The sequence below is a fragment of the Pristiophorus japonicus genome, chromosome 1 (genome assembly GCF_044704955.1).
Source record: "Pristiophorus japonicus isolate sPriJap1 chromosome 1, sPriJap1.hap1, whole genome shotgun sequence".
In the NCBI taxonomy this organism is placed as follows: Eukaryota; Metazoa; Chordata; class Chondrichthyes; family Pristiophoridae; genus Pristiophorus; species Pristiophorus japonicus.
The window spans coordinates 480,317,533-480,335,374 of NC_091977.1; the positions used below are offsets into that span (position 1 = coordinate 480,317,533).

General features: G+C 44.2%; 1 protein-coding gene across 2 annotated transcripts in view; it reads right to left on the reverse strand.

The window, feature by feature from the left end:
- nbeal2 (neurobeachin-like 2) overlaps nt 1–17,842 on the reverse strand; it is a 333,823-nt gene that overhangs the window by 146,069 nt on the left and 169,912 nt on the right. Inside the window, exons 8-12 of one of the 2 annotated variants that reach the window (XM_070894760.1) lie at nt 16,568–16,874; nt 15,887–15,993; nt 13,882–13,968; nt 9,813–9,896; nt 494–592 (exon numbers count right to left, since the gene is read on the reverse strand). In XM_070894760.1, the coding sequence (XP_070750861.1) occupies nt 494–592; nt 9,813–9,896; nt 13,882–13,968; nt 15,887–15,993; nt 16,568–16,874 (684 nt within the window). The remainder of the gene's footprint in view (nt 1–493; nt 593–9,812; nt 9,897–13,881; nt 13,969–15,886; nt 15,994–16,567; nt 16,875–17,842) is intronic. The other variant, XM_070894755.1, reaches the window with a different exon arrangement.

Consider the following 17,842-nt stretch of genomic DNA (forward strand, 5'->3'; position numbering starts at 1 on the left):
GCGAACAAAAAGGAACCATTGTGAATTGCATGCTTCCCAATTGGAGGCTGTCTTCTTAAAATAATCATTACGACAGCAGTCCAAGTTGGCTCAGATGCCCCTTTCCATCAGCAGGAATGCCATGATGCAGCACTGCTAATTTAATTGCGTGATCACCAGTCGTGAATGGGTCAGAGAGGATGAAAATCGGGCCCAATGTGGTTGGAAAGCCACTCAGCCATAAAAATTGCTTTCTCGAATGCCAACCACCATCACTGTCTCAGGACAACGAGGGACGAACAATAAATGGTGGTCTTGCCAGCATCACCCACATCCCGAGATCAAAATGAAATCGATCAGGAATGGGAAACCTAGCGTCTTCCTTTGCCTCTCAGTGCAGGGCATGAATACCAACTGTAGCACAGCTAAGATCTGGTCTGTATGGCTTCTTGCCACCCTAGGTAGTCCCTTTACCCCCACGAGCCATTGGGATAAGGTGCACACCTCTGCTTACCATGTTCATGAGTTCCTGCAGGAGACGATTCGTTGGCTCCCCCTGGCTTTTCAGCACTTCATACAGATGAGAGTAACCGATCCGCTCCTTGAATACCTCCTGTTGGCAGAAAGATTGACGCTGCCGATGAATGAATCCTTTTATTGCAATTTGAGTAGGTGTGAACATTCTAAGGGACAAATCACTCTCCAGAAATAGGAACATATTGTTTCTTCTCCATCTACAAACAAAATCTTGTCTGGGTCAAAACCAATCATAACCCCGTAATTCTACCAGCAGGTAATTAAAGAAAAACTTGCAATTCTGCAGTACTTTTCATGACCTCAGGATATCCTAAAGTACATTATAGCCAATGAAGTACTTTTGAAGTGTGGTCACTGTTGCAATGTAGGGAAACATGTAGCAATGAGATAATGACCAGATAATGTGTTTTAGTGATGATGGTTGAGCGATAAATGCTGCCCAGGACACTGGGGGGAACACCGCAGCTCATCTTCAAAATAATGTCATGGGATCTTTTGCCTCCACTCGAGAGGATAGATGGGGCCTTGATTTGCCATCTCATCTGAAAGATATGACAGTGAAGCACTCCTTGATACTGCACTATAATGTCAGCTTATATTACGTGCTCAAGTCTCTGCATTGGATCAGTCTGGAAAAAGGACAGCAGAAACCTCCCTCAGACGTATGAGCGATGCCATTTGTGACTCGTCATTTATTTCATATCCCACTCGCCAATCGGCTTGCTCGAAAGCAATACTCATGTCATTCATGACACTCAACGACTCAATGTCAATAGACTTTTATGTATTAAACAGTTCATTGGGAACTATGAAAAACACCCAGTAGTATTACACTCAGTATTCTAGATTTTGTTCTTTGAAGTTGGCATCTGAAGAAAGCATTTTGGGGATGAAGTACAGGCAGTTACAGCTCAGTCGCTGAAGGGGTGGGAGTGATGTGAAGTGAACGATCAAGAACCTCACACAAGAAGTATAATGAGACAACATGTATTTAAGTGTGATTTAAGCTAAAGACCATTGATATATAAGCCCGATTTTAACCTATTGCGCCCTGTGAGAATGAGGCTGAAAATATGGCAGGGTGCAAGTCAGGCACCCGACCCAATTGTGCCCCCATTCTCACAGAGAAAGTAATGTTAAAATCGTGGCTACATAGACTAAATCAGCCTGATGACAGTGCCAAGAAAAACGAATTACCAATTGTCACAGATACATGCTATATACAGTACACATTTCATAATAAATACTATAGAAATTGTACAACAACAGTTTTCCCACTTTTCCAACACAGTAAAATTCCTTAATGCGCATCGCAGGAACGTAATAATTAAAAAGAATTGACACCAAGCTAAAGGAGGAGATATTAGGATAGGTAACTTGGTCAGACAGTTTCTTAAAGGAGGAGAGCGAGGTGGAGAGGTTTAGGGAGGGAATTCCAGAGCTGAGGGCCTAGTCAACTGAAGGCACGGCCTCCAATAGTAGAGCAAAGGAAGTGGGGGATGCAGAAGAGGCCAGAGTTGGAGGCGCACAGAGTTCTCAGAAGGTTGTAGGGCTGGAGGAGGTTAAAAATATCAGATGAAGCAAGGATATATATGGAAAGTGTGGAAACGTGGGAAAAGTGATCTATTCGTGGCTAACTTAAAGGATAGTATTAGATTAAAAGAGGCTTATAATGTTGCAAAGAATTGTAGTAAGCCTCAAGATTGGGAGAGCTTTAGAAACCAGCAAAGGATGACCAAAAAAAGTTGATAAAAAGGGAGAAAATAGAATGAGAATAAATCAGTAAGAAATATAAAAAACAGATTGTAAGAGTTTCTACAAGAATGTAAAAAGGGAGAGAGTAGCAAAAGTAAGCGTTGTTTCCCTTAGAGGCTTGGATAGGAGAAATTATATTGGGGAACGAGGAAGAGGCAGGCTTTAAACAAATATTTTGTAGCCATCTTAACAGTAGAAGACACAAAAAGTAGACTAAAAATAGTGGGAAACCAAGGGGCTAATGAGTGCGAGGAACTTAAAGTAATTAATATCAGTACAGAAAAAGTACTTGAGAAACTAATGGGACTAAAAGCTGACAAATCCCCTGGACCCGATGGTCTACATCCTAGGTTTCGAAAAGAGGTGGTTGCAGAGATAATGGATGCATTGGTTGTGATCTTCCAAAATTCCACAGATTAAGGAACGATTTCAAGTGGATTGGAAGGCAGCAAATGTAAACCTGCTATTCAAGAAAGGAGGGAGCACGAAAACAGGGAACGACAGGCCAGTTAGCCTGACATCAGTCGTCAGGAAAATGCTGGAATCCATTATTAAAGAAGTGGTAACGGGGTACTAGAAAATTATAATATGATTAGGCAGAGTCAACATGGTTTTATGAAAGCGAAATTTGTTTTGAAAAATTGATTAAGTCTTTTGAGGATGTAACTAGCAGGGTAGATAAAGGGGAACCAGTGGATGTAGTATACTGAGATTTCTAAAAGGCATTCAATAAGATGCCACATAAAAGGCTGTTAAGCAAGATAAGTGCAAATGGGGTTGGGGGTAATATATTAGCATGGATAAAAGACTAATTAACAGACAGAAAACTGAGAGTAAGGATAAACGGGTCATTTTCAAATTGGCAGGGTGTAACTAGTGGGGTGACGCAAGGATCAGTACTTGGGCCTCAGCTATTTACAATCTATTTTAATGACTTGGATGAAGGGACCGAGTGCAATGTATCCAGGTTTGCTGACAGTACAAAGCTAGGTGGAAAACTAAGATTCAAGGAGGATGCAAATAGCCTGCAAAGGGATATAGGCAGTACTCGGTAAAATAATGGGGCTAAAAGTATTCGGTAAAATAATGGGACGAAAGGTGGACAAGTCCCATGGACCTGATGGCCTACAACCTAAGGTCTTAAAAGAAGTGGCTGCAGAGATAGTGGATGCATTGGTTGCAATCTATCAAAATTCCCTGTAGTAGGAGGTGTCCCAGCGGGTTCTAAAACTGCAAATGTAATGCCCCTATTTAAAAAAGGAGGGAGACAGAAAGCCTAACATGGGTCATTGGGAAAATGCTGGAGTTCATTATTAAGGAAGCAGCAGCAGGACATTTGGAAAATCATAATGCAGTCAGGCAGAGTCAGCATGGTTTTATGAAAGGGAAATCATGTTCGACAAATTTGCTGGAGTTCTTTGAGGATGTAATGAGCAGGTGGATAAGGGAGAACCAGTGGATGTAGTGTATTTGGGTTTCCAGAAAGTAATCGATAAGGTGGCACATAAACGGTTACTACACAAGATAAAAGTTCACGGGTTGGAGGTAATATATTAGCATGGATAGAGGATTGGCTAACGAACAGAAAACAGAGAGTCAGGATAAATGGCTCAAACGGTAACTGGTGGGGTGCCACAGGGATCAATGCTGGGGCCTCAACTATTTACAATCTATATTAATGACTTGGATAAAGGGACCGAGTGTAGGGTAGCCAAGTTTGCTGATGATACAAAAATTGGTGGGAAAGCAAGTTATGAGGAGGACACAAAGAATCTGCAAAGGGATTATAGACAGGCTAAGTGAGTGGGCAAAGATTTGGCAGATGGAGTATAATGTGGGAAAGTGTGAGGTTATCCACTTTGTCAGGAAAAATAAAAAAGTAAATTATTATTTAAATATAGAGAGATTACAAAATGCTGCAGTACAGAGGGACCTGGGGGTCCTTGTGCATTAAACACAAAAAGTTAGTATGCAGATACAGCAAGTAATCAAGAAAGCAAATGGAATGTTGGTCTTTATTGCAAGAGGGATGAAGTATAAAAGCAGTGAAGTCCTGCTCGAACTGTATAGGATATTGGTGAGACCACACCTAAAGTACTGCATACAGTTTTGTCTCCTTATTTCAGGAGGGACATGCTTGCATTGGAGGCAGTTCAGAGAAGGTTCATTAGGTTGATTCCTGAGATGAAGGGTGATATGTCCTTACTATACAGTATAAATGCACACGAGGCCCATACTTGAGAGAAGGTCACTCTGTGACCAGTTACCTTTATTACCAAGACCTCAAGTAATGAAGGTGGGTGGAGCTTCCCCTTTTATACCTGAAAGTCCAGGTTAGGAGTGTCTCCCACAAGTTCAACCCCCTGTGATCAATGTTCTCAAGGTGTACAACTTAGGTCAGCTTATACATGGGTTACAATGATAGTTGAATACATGACAACACCTTCCCCCAGAGTCTTATTGGGATCACAGGTTAAGTCTCTCTGGTGGTTTACGCTCTCTTGTAGAGCGCCTGAGTTGGGGCTCCGGTTGTTGGGCGTTGGCCTGAGTGTCTGCTGTTTGCGGTGCCTCGGGCCTGTCCGGACTGCCCACAATGACTGGGCTCTCCTCCACTTGGTTCCGGTGTTCGGTCACCTGTAGTGGATCAAACTCTACGTCGTGTTCTTCCTCTGCTTCTTCTATGGGGTTGCTGAACCTCCTTTTAGTTTGATCCACGTGTTTGCGGCAGATTTGTCCATTGGTATGTTTAACTACCAAAACCCTATTCCCCTCTTTGGCAATCAGTGCCTGCAAGCCATTTGGGCCCTGCAGCGTAATTAAGTATAAAAACAGGGTCATTGACATCGTTACATCGCACCCTCGCATTCCTGTCATGGTAGTCACATTGTGACTGACGCCTGCTCTCAACAATTTCTTTCATGGTAGGGTGTATAAGGAATAACCTGGTTTTGAGCGTTCTTTTCATTCGCAGCTCTGCGGGTGGAACCCCTGTGAGCAAGTGTGGTCGGGATCTACTGGCCAACAGGAGGCGTGATAAGCGGCTTTGCAGGGAACCCCCTTGGATTCTGAGCATCCCCTGTTTGATTATCTGCACTGCTCGTTCCGCCTGACCGTTTGAAGTCGGCTTGAACGGTGCCATTCTGACATGGTTTATTCCATTACCTGCCATGAATTCCTGGAATTCAGTGCTTGTGAAGCACGGGCCATTGTTGCTGACCAAGACGTCCGGTAGATCATGGGCGGCGAACATTGCCCGTAGACTTTCTACCGTGGCAGAGGATGTGCTTGAATTTAAAATGGCACACTCAATCCATTTGGAGTAGGTGTCTACTACAACCAAATACATTTTTCCCATGAAAAGACCTGCATAGTCCACATGGATGCGTGACCATGGCTTGGCGGGCCAGGACCAGGGGCTAAGGGGGGCTTCCCTGGGCGCGTTGTCCAGCTAAGCACACGTGCGAACACAAAATTCCAGGTCTGTATCTATCCCTGGCCACCAAACGTGTGACCTGGCAATTGTCTTCATCGTGACAATGCCCGGGTGCTCATTGTGAAGTTCTCTGATAAACACCTCTCTGCCCCTCTGGGGCATGACTACTTGGTTTCCCCACAGTAAGCAACTGGCCTGAATCGAGAGTTCATCCTTGCGCCTATGAAACGGTTTAAATTCCTCAGGACATGCCCCATACGTGGCTGCCCAGTCCCCATTCAGGACACATTTCTTAACTAAAGACAGTAGCAGGTCTTTATTTGTCCAGACTTTAATCTGACGGGCTGTCACAGGTGAGCCTTCGCTTTCGAAAGCTTCAACAGCCATGACCATCTCAGCATCATGCTCAGTTGCCCCCTCAGTGGTGGCTAGTGGGAGCCTGCGGAGTGCATCGGAGTTTTCAGTGCCCGGTCTGTGCCGAATTGTGTAGTCATAGGCGGCTAACATGAGTGCCCACCTCTGTATGTGGGCAGATGCATTCGCAATTATGGCCTTGTTGTCGGCCAAAAGGGACGTTAGGGGTTTGTGATCTGTCTCCAGCTCAAATTTCCTGCCAAACAGATACTGGTGCATTTTTCTTAGGTCAGCTTATACATGGGTTACAATGATAGTTGAATACATGACAAAGGGGTTGACTTATGAAAAAAGGTTGAGCAGGTTGGGCGTATAAGAACATAAGAAATAGGAGCAGGAGTCGGCCATACAGCCCCTCGAGACTGCTCCGCAATTTAATAAGATCATGGCTGATCTGATCATGGACTCAGGTCCACTTCCCTGCCCGTTCCCCATAACCCCTTAATCCTTTATCAGTTAAGAAACTGTCTTTCTCTGTCTTAAATTTATTCAATGTCCCAGCTTCCACAGCTCTCTGAGGCAGCAAATTCCACAGATTTACATACCTCAGAAGAAATTCCTCCTCATCTCAGTTTTAAATGGGCAGCCCCTTATTCTAAGATTATGCTTCCTACCTCTAGTCTCCCCCATCAGTGGAAACATCCTCTCTGCATCCATCTTGTCAAGCCCCCTCATAATCTTATACGTTTCGATAAGATCACCTCTCATTCTTCTGAATTCCACTGAGTAGAAGCCCAACCTCCGCAACCTTTCCTCATAAGTCAACCCCCTCATCTCCGGAATCAACCTAGTGAACCTTCTCTGAACTGCCTCCAAAATAAGAATATCATTTTGTGAATATGGAAACCAAAACTGTATGCAGCAGTATTCCAGGTGTGGCCTCACCAATACCCTGTATAACTGTAGCAAGACTTCCCTGCTTTTATACTCCATCCCCTTTGCAATAAAGGCCAATATTCCATTGGCCTTCCTGATCACTTGCTGTACCTGCATACTATCCTTTTGTGTTTCATGCACAAATACCCCCAGGTCACGCTGTACTGCAGCACTTTGCAATCTTTCTCCATTTAAATAATAACTTGCTCTTTGATTTTTGTTGCCAAAGTGCATGACCTCACACTTTCCAACATTATACTCCATCTGGCAAATTTTTGCCCACTCACTTAGCCTGTCTATCTCCTTTTGCAGATTTTTTATGTCCTCCTCACACATTGCTTTTCCTGCCAAGCAAGTCAGCAAACTTGGCTATGTTACACTCGGTCCTTTCTTCCAAGTTGTTAATATAGATTGTAAATAGTTGGGATCCCAGCAGTGATCCCTGCAGCACCCCACTAGCTACTGATTGCCAACTCGAGAATGAGCCATTTATCCCAACTTTCTGTTCGCCAATCCTCCATCCATGCTAATATCTTACCCCCAACCCTGTGAACTTTTATCTTGTGCAGTAACCTTGTTAAATGCCTTCTGGAAGTCCAAATACACCACATCCACTGGTTCCCCTTTATCTACCGTGTTCGTTACATCCTCAAAGAATTCCAGCAAATTTGTCAAACATGACTTCCCCTTCATAAATCCATGCTGACTCTGCCTGACACAATTATTCATTTCCAAATGTCCTGCTACTGCTTCTTTAATAATGGACCCCAACATCTTCCCAACCATAGACGTCAGGCTAACTGGTCGATAGTTTCCTGCTTTTTGTCTGCCTCCTTTTTGCAGTTTTCCATTTGCAGTTTTCCAATCTGCTGGGACCTCCCCAGAATCCAGGGAATTTTGGTAAATTACAACCTATGCATCCACTATCCCTGCCACTACTTCTCTTGAGACCCTAGGATGCAAGCTATCAGGTCCAGGGGATTTATCTGCCTTTATCTTACTGAGTACTATCTACTCATTGGAGTTTAGAAGAATGAGAGATGATCTTATTTAAACATATGAGATACTGAGGGGGTTCGACAAGGTAGATGCAGGGAAGATGTTTCCACTCGTGGGAGAATCTAGAACTAGGGGGCATAGTTTAAGTGATCGCCCATTTAGAACTGAGATGAGGAATTTCTTCTCTCAGAGGGTTGTAAATCTGTGGAACTCTCTGCCGCAGAGAGCTGTGGAGGTTGGGTCATTGAATATATTTAAGGTGGAGACAGACAGATTTTTGAATGATAAGGGAATGAAGGGTTATGGGGAGCGGGCAGGGAAGTGGAGCTGAGTCCATGATCAGATCAGCCATGATCTTATTAAATGGCGGAGCAGGCTCGAGGAGCCAAATGGCCTACTCCTGCTCCTTTTTCTATTCTTCCTACCAAATTGAATAACCTCACATTTCCCCATATTATGCTCCATCTGCCACCTTACTATCCACTCACGTAAAAACATTTATCCTGTCAATCCCCTTCAGAATCTTACATGTTTCAATGAGATCACTTCTCAATCTTCTAACGTCCAAAGAGTAGAGGCCAAATCTACTCAATGTCTCCTCATAGGACAACCCTTTCAAACCTTTGTTGCACTACCTCTAAGGCAAGTATATCCTACCTTAAATAAGGAGACCAAAACTGTGCACAGTACTCCAGGTGTGGTCTCACCAGAGCCCTGCACAATTTTAGTAAGATAGTTGTGAATCTTTGGAATTCTCTACCCCAAAGTGCTGTGAATGCTCAGTTGTTAATATATTCAAGGCTGAGATAGATAGATTGCTGGACTCCAGAGGAATCACGGGATATGTGGATCAGGCAGGAAAGCAGTGCGGAGGTCGAAGATCAGCCATGATCTTATTGAATGGCGAGCACGCTCAAGGGACTGTATGGCCTACTCCAGCACCTAATTCTTATGTTCTTATTTTGTAGTCTTAAAGGTGAGGTTTGCTGGTACTAGAGAATGAGTCATTTCTCTCTTGAAAATAGAAGACCAGGAAGGGATACAATGGAAATGTTTAAAATTCTGAAAGCTTTGGACAAATTGGATTCAAGTAAACTTTTGCTGTGAAAAGAATTTGAGCACAAGGGATCCTATTTACAAATTAAGGTTAACAAAACAAAGTAGGAAATGCAGCAGGAACTTTTTTTTTTACGAAGATGGTGGTAGGTATATAAAACAGATTACAGTGATGGGTAGTGGAACAAGAAACCTTAATGGGTTTAAAGAAGGAACTAGACAGGTTCTTGTCAACAAATAGGATTTAAGGTTATTAGAAATGAACTCCGGGAATACTGTGGATAGGTGGGTTCGATGGACCAAAGGTCTTCTCCTCCCAAGCACTCCCAGGTATAGCATGGTTAGATGCAGAGTAAAACTCCCTCTACCCTGTCCCAAATGCTCAACCTCAGAAGAGCTCCCCCTAGTGCACCAGAATAGTATTATTTATGGTTCCCACACCAACCATCCTGTGGCCTCTCTGGCGGAGACTGTCCATTCGTGCCAAAAAAGAGGAAATTTGTGCTGTAGGTCCATGCCCACCAGGAGCTGATTTGAAACTGCCCAACTCATTTTGTGTAGGACACTAGTAGCTAGCAGACAGAGGAGTATTTCATCCCATCAGTCTGGTCTTGATATTAACTCAGCATCCGACCCTCTGCTTCTTCAATCTTCATTATATAAGCACAATCACTAATACACCATACAAGAATACTTATAACCATGCTTGTTGGGAAAGTTCACACTAACAACCTCATGGCATTGGCACTCCTGACAGCCGTACCTTGGCGGAGGGAGAGTTCTTCATGATTGCCGTCAGCACTCTGATAGCGTGCACTGTGATGGAGTCTGACTCGTTCTCGAATACCTGCAAAGGAGCCAGAAAGTCAGAATACCACCTTAAAGAACAACACTGACCCAACGCGTAGCAACGTCACGATATTGTGCTGCAACTATCCATCACAGGAACCAGGCTGACTGTGATGTGCACATTATTGTGATGACTGATTGGGAAAGAAGATGAGGAGACAAGATCTGTTTTTATCCCGGAAGGATTGCACTTGCATTTTTCTCTTAACTGCCCTCTGATGTGGCCTAGAAAACCATTCAGTTGCATCAAACCGCTACAAAGAACTGCAGCAGTTCAGGGGGATAGCCCACCACCACCTTATCAAGGGCAACTAAGGATGGCCAATAAATGCCGGCCTTGCCAGCAATACACATCCCAAAAATGAATAATCATTTTAAAAAGCAAGGATTGGTAAGCTTATTCAACCATGATGGGAAGATGTGCAAACTTGGTAACACCGCCAAGCCAGGCCCTACCTGATGTGTACACATATGCTTTCTTCTAGTGGGCGTGATTAATTTGCTATCAGGAGGGGGAACCCTAGCTATTTTTCTTCCTTTCCTTAGCTCAGGAGGTGATCGAGTGCAGTTGTAGAGGCCCCACTGCCACTCCAGTTGAGAACAACCAATTCAGCACTGCACCTCGGGTGTCCCTGGCCTGTAAGGCTAAGTATCACAACAGGCAATGCAGAGCCACAAGGGCTAGTTTTGTTTCACTCAAAAAATCATGCTGTTCAGCTGAATTAAAACTTGCTATTTATCAGACTCAGTGATATACTGTGCAGACTTTAACACCCCTTCTCTCTGCAAACAAAAAAAGATCGGTATCAGAGTTATAAATACATACTCCACTGCTACAGCAGTTCAAGGAGAAAGCTCACCACCACCTTCTGAGGGGAATTAGGAATGGCCAATAAATGTGGCATTGCCAGTGAATCACCACATCCTGATAATGAATAAAAAAATAAGCTGGGGGGGAGAAGTGTACAAGAAATCCCATTAAGCTCTACTCTGTGTGCACGCAGAGTGGTTTGGGGCAGAAAGAGCAGTGCTGAGACACACTTTAAAAAAAATTCACAGAATGTGTGCGTTGCTGGCATTTATTGTCCATCCCCAGTTACCCTCAGAAGATGATGGTGGGACTTCTTCTTGAGCCACTAGCGATTGTTAAGAACTGGGTGGCTTGCTTGGTCACTTCAGAGGGCATTAAGAGTCAACCACATAGTGCAAGACTGGAGTCACGTGTTGCCAGCTTCCACGGTCAATTTTATTTTTTGCTACCAGCCCACAAATTACCAGATTTATTGGCTTGAATTGAATTTCACATCTCGCCATGGTGGGATTTGGATCTGGGGCAGGGGATACAAGGACATTATGAACAGTGACAAGAGAACTCCTTCTGCTTTCTCAAACTTGCAATTTTGTCGCAGACACAGTGAGAAAGGTACTTCATTCTTTTCAATAAATGTTATCAGTACCTCAGCCAGAGGAGAATCTCCTTATCCTTCCCTTTAGTCATAGCCAGCAGTGCCCAACTGGATCAGTGCAGACACAAGTCACCTTGACGCTATAGCACAATATGTTCACCACAACCACAGAAATCAGCAACATGTTTTAGTGGGATTTAAAACATGAACATCACACCACAACGCACATGCTCAGATCACATTGGTCCTCCTTGCTGCAGCGGAGACCATCTTCCACCTCTGGACTGCAAAGATCATGCAATGTGCAGACTGCAAGTATCGCCACTATCCTCACACTGGCCTCATAAAATTGCCTTCAAAAAGGTCGGTTTTCTCTCTCTCCTCAACAAGCCTCGACTTTGTTATGAAGCCCAATAGTGGGGCTGGCCCCTTCTAGCATCTTTCAAAAGGAACATATGTTCCCTCTAATGCTTTTTGGAGCCACGCAGCCCCTTTAATGGGGAGTGGGGGGGGGGGGGGGGGGAAGGAGGTCCCTTTAAAAGCCAGTGTGCCTGATATGTGGGACCTCCAGAGTGCTGCGCGACCACCCAGCTTAAAGGGAACATTGATTCAGGCCCTCGAGACTGTTCAATGTTATTGTAGTTGATCTGCACCTCACCTGTACCTGCCTTTGATCCATATCCCTTGATACCCTTACCTACTAAAACTCTAGCAATCTCAGTCTTGAAAAGTTACATTAACCCAGCATGGCCAGTGTGTCATGGGAGTGAGTGCAGATTTCCACTACCTTTTGAGAGAAAAAGTGCCTTCTGATTTCACTCAAGAAAGGCCTGGCTCTAATTTTATCATTGTGCCCTCTTGTTCTGGATTCCTGCACCAGACAAAATGGTTTCTCCGTGTCTACCCCATCACATCCCTTTAACATTTTAAACACTTTGATTAAATCACCCCTCAATCTTCTATACTCAAGGGAAATCAAGCCAAGTTAATGGAAACTGATCTTGTAATTTAAGCCTTGCAGCTCAGATATCATTCTGGTGAATCTGCACTGCACCCACTCCCAGGCCAACATATCCTTCCTGAGGTGTGGTTCCAAAATCGGAACACAGTTATTCAGATGGGGTCTAACCAAGGTTCTATAAAACAGAAGCATTACTGTTTCATTTTTGTATTCCAGCACCCTTGAGATTCTATTCGCCTTTTTGATTACTTTTTGTATCTGCTCACTAGCTTTTAATGATGTGTACCTGGACACTCAAATCCCTGTGCTCGTTCATAATTCCAAGTCTCTTGTCATTAAGAAAATATTCCAATTTGTTTTTCTTGTATCCAAAGTGGGTGACCTCACTCTTCCCCACGTTGAACTCCATCTACCACAATTTTGTTCACTTATTTAATCTGTCTATGCCCCTGTAACTTCCTGCTCCCATCTACACAACATCAACAGATGTCCCTGTCCAGCAGGTTAGTGACCTCCTCAAAAAATTCAATTAAATTGGTCAAACATGACCAACCCTTCACCAATCAATGCTGACTCTTTTTGATTAGCTCACACAAGGCCAAGTGTAGTAGAGTGATATATCACAGTATCATCAGAGTTTTATATATTTCAGTCAGTAATTGAGGTCTGTATATCAAGTATTTGTACCTTCTTGTTGTGGGGTGATGTCATTTACTTCACAATCATGAATTTCAATGAACCAAGTAAAACAAACAATGATTGGCAGACTTATGAAACACAGGATAAGAGACAGGATCAGCACCCCCTGCAACCAGGTGGTGTCAGCACGCTGCAAGCTCCTTTACAGATTTAACAGACTACGGATTTGCTTTCAGATTTGTTTCATTTATTTTAAACTTCTTTTTTTTTCCAGTAATCAGGTTACACAGGCTTCTTGCTGCCTTCTAGAGATAAAAGGAGGGTTGATGAGTGAAGGAGAAAAGAAAAAATCTTGAAAGCAATAGATGAGACAATAAAGTGGAATAGGGAAAAAGAGAGGGGGGATCGGGGAAAGGGGCGGGTGGCGGAAAAGGGAGAACAGGAGAACAGGAGAAAAAGGAGAGCAGGAGAAAAGGGAGAGCAGGAGAAAAGGGATGAGGAAGAAAAAGCTGCGGGGACGGAAAAGGAGAGGGTGTAGAAAAGAATGGGTAAAGATAAATAAGAACAGAGGCCAAAATAGGGAAAGGAGGAGAGAAATGAATTGAAAAGAAAACAAGAGAAAGAGGAATGAAAGCAAGCACGAGAAATGCACGAGACCAAAACAGACATGGGAAGGAAAGAGAACGGGTGGATGATACTCAAAGAGAGAGCAGATTGTTTGAGAGAGACCGTGAAAAGACAGGGAGCATAAGAGAAATAAACTGGAGAGCAAGGACAGAAACACAAACAAGAGAAAGAATGCAAGAGACGGAAGGTAAAACTAAAAGAGAAAGAGAATGAGAATGATAGAGGAGGGGCGGGGGCGGGGAGCGGTGGAAGAGAGGAGGAGGGTAATTTTCACAGTTGCTGATCGCAACATGCTGACATCAGGCCTGGCCATTCTCTGTCAGTCAGAGTATCGGCACCTCCAGTAATACCTTGCTGAGATTGATTTCAGTCAGTAACTGAGTAGCAAGATCACTCCCACCCTTGCTGTCATCCTTAGACCTACTGCTTACATAGAGCTGTCAAAGAGAGGGAAAGGAGGTGAGGATGTAGGGTGGGTGGGTAAATGGGGGAGGAGTTGGAAAAGTGACAAAAGGAGAGAGGGGAAAAAAAACATGACATCAGAAACCAGACAAAGCTCGCACAACACATAGCAGTGTAACGTCAATCATCTTTAACATTGACTCGCAGGTTTAAAGGGGGGAAAATGTTGGGGCCGAGGTGTTTTTTCCCCCAAAGTGCTCATCCATTTTACAAAGAAACATATTGGCCATGAACTCTTGCAGGGGTCCCTCTGATATCCCACCATAACTTGGACAGGAGATTGGTGGAAAGTCCCGGAGAAACGTTGTGACAGGAGATCACCTTTTATGGAAATTTGGGAAGACCCGCAAAGTTGGGTCTCCCTCCAAGCTGGACCATTCCATTCTAAGAGATCAGAAATTATAAACCTTGGGCCAGCAGGGGAACGAATCACTAGAACACTGTGCTTCTGGCCAATGTGACTGTGGGCCCAGCCAGCACTGCTTTTTTCAGATTGGCTCAACTCCTCGATTTGTTCGAAGCTGCAAGCTTGCCCCATCTCACTGCTGTTTTCAAAGGAGCCGCTCAGGACGTGCTGGGGTCCTAGGCTCTATGCAGCTAACAAAACTAAGGTTTATAAAGTCTTTTTCTAGATATTTTATTTTCCAGCAAAAAAGACTTGCAGCCTACTTTCTTTAAACGATGCATAGAACACCATCCTTCTAGACTAACTGGGGTCACATACACACACACTCCTTCTCACACTTACTCATACTAGTACTTACACACACTCACTTGCACATACTAATTCACTTGCACGCACTCACTCACGTACACTGACACTTGCACGCATGCACACACTCGTCGTGTACACTCACTTGCACATGCTCAGACTCACTCACTTGCATCTATTTATAATCATGCACTGACACTCTCATATTCACTCACTCACATACACTCAGACCTACTCACTCTCACACTCAGACACAGGCAGGCTTCCTGCGTTTGAAAAATCGTCTGGGTTCCATAAAGGGTGGGCAATCCCTTGCGCCCCAGACGATGACGATAGAAATCTACCCCCCATGAGTTTGGATGTCCGCTGAGAAGAGCGGGTTTGGATGTGATAACTCCGCTCCCTGCGTGATCGAATAGCCGACATATTTAGTATCTAGGCTGACACATGAAGAATAGCCACTTGGATTGGGTAACGAATGGCGGCCAGTACCCGAGCGAAGAGCCTGGAGGATTGGAATCATAGAACCTTACAGCACAGAAGGTCATTCGGTCCACTGTGCCTGTGCCAGCTCTCCAATTAGTCCCACTACCCTGTTCTAGCCCCATGGCCCTCCCATAAGAGGGGAGGTAATTGGGGAAACAAATGATAAGGGATGTTCGCCCCAAGCTTTTATCCATCTTAGAATCATAGAAAGTTACAGCACAGAAGGAGGCCTTTTCGGCCCATCGTGTCTGTGCCAGCCAACAAAAAGCTGTCCAGCCTAATCTCACTTTCCAGCTCTTGGTCCATAGCCCTGTAGGTTACGGCACTTCAAGTGCACATCCAAGTACTTTTTAAATGTGGTGAGGGTTTCTGCCTCTACCATCTTTTTAGGCAATGAGTTCCAGACCCCCACCACCCTCTGGGTGAAGAAATTTCCCCTCTAAACCTTCTATCAATTTAAATCTATGCCTCCTGGTTTTTGCCCCCTCTGCGAAGGGACCCAGCTTGAGTCTTGAATTTTAGTTCCAGATTTCAAGCATTTCTTGTTTTCCTTTTCTCATCTACGCAACAGAATCTACCGCACCATAAGGGAGAGGCCTAACTTCACCTTTAAGAGTCTAGAAAAAGGAAAGCACAGCAAGACAACATCAAGCAATAAGACGTAACTGCACAGTAAGCTAGTAAGCTGCTCATACCTTGCTGTTCTGGATGAGTCGGATGATGTGTTCAAAGCAGTTGTTATTGAGGAACACGGCCTGAAGCACAGGTCGATCCTTACAGTTCAACATTTCCGAGATGGCACCTACAACACAAAATGCGCAATTTGGGTTGGTATCAATGACCACTGCAGAGGGTCAGCAACATGAGTGATCCACAGTGGCTCAGTTGGTACCACTCTTGCTCGGAATCAGACCATAGGAACATAGGAACTGCTGGACGAAAAAGACCACGGTCCATTTAATTCGCCTTCTGCCATCCTGGTAGTCGCATAATACAATGATAATGGAGCTGTTGACTAATCATAGCAATCAATCACTATCAATTGGAGTGCAACAGACCCAAACATATGCGAGCAAAACCCCAGTGGTGGAGAGCTTTGGGAACTATAGATCCAGTCACCTCACACGCATGCTATACCTATCAAGTCATGTCTCAAATTACTCAAATATTGTATCACAAATTATTATTTTCTGAGAGAAATCTATCTAATTTGCATTTCAAATCAATATTATCTGCTTCCATTGTCTCCCCATGGAGCCTGTTCGATAAATTGACGATTTTCTCATTGAAATAATGTGGCCGCAGATTCGTTTTATATTTACCACCCCCCCACCTTCAAGCACAGGCCATGAAGATACAAAAACAACTTCACTTACTGAGCATGTTGATCCGTAGGGTGATAAATCCGTCCTCCAGTCGAGGTTTCGCCCCCTCTTCTAGCACTGCCACTGGCTTGTCAGCATTCAACAGCTTAAAGTAGCTGTCCAATATCGTCTTGATCGCCACTCTCCTCTGGTCAAGGCTGCTGGCATGGAGAATGTGGATCATTCCAATCAGGCACTTCAAGGCAACTTGCAAAGTCTTGGTGTCCTTATGCTCCTGAGTTCCTGTGTCACACGAGGTCCTGAGAACCAGCATGAGCACCTCGACGGAGGTCGGGGTGATGGCAAGTAGTGCATTTTGCTGCATGGAGAGGAACAGAGAAAGACTGAAATCTGGCCCTCCGAGATTGAACAGATTGAAATCAATGGATTGAAAATCACACAATTCTATGAAGGGCGGGGCAATCTGCCATGCCAGATTACCGCCCAGGTAGGGAAGACACCTTCCTTCCATGCCCCATGTGTTTGGGTGTCAGCTGATAACAAGAGATAGTTCGAATGTGATAACTCCGCTTCCTGCGTGGTTGAATAGCTGTTACATACTCAGTATCTAGGTTGACACATGGAGAGTGGTTACTTTTCAGCTAGCAATTACTATGTTCCTATGAGGGAGAAGGGAATAGAGAGATATCCGGAGGGAGGCAGGCAGGGTGGGAAGAGTCATTTAGAATGGGAGGAGGCTTACATGAAGTATAAACAGCAGCATAGACTAGTTGGGCCAAATGGGCTGTTTCTGTGCTATAGATTCTATGTAATACATGAGCCAGGAATCATTTGCAATATTAGGGGAGAAAAGCAGCATTTCTATTTGTAGTTACAGTTCCACTGGAGGAACTTTGACTTTTCAGGCATCTGAAAGATGATCTGATACAGGTATCTAAAATAGCCAGGGGTGCATTGGTATAGTCAAGTCTAGAGGTAATAAAGGTATGGATGAGGATTTCAGCAGCGAATGAGCTGAGGCAAGGGATAGATGGGCGATGTTACAGAGGTGGAAATAGGTGGTCTTAGTTATGCTGCGGATATGTGGTCGCTGAAAGTGATTGACATACAGATTCCCAGATAGAATACTGGAGGCAGAAATCATGGAACATAAGAACATAAGAAATAGGAGCAGGAGTAGGCCACTTGGCCCCTCGAGCCTGCTCCGCCATTCAATAAGATCATGGCTAATCTGATCTTGGGCTCAGCTCCACTTCCCTGCCCAGTTCCCATAACCCTTTACTCCCTTATCGTTCTAAAATCTGTCTATCTCCACCTTAAATATAT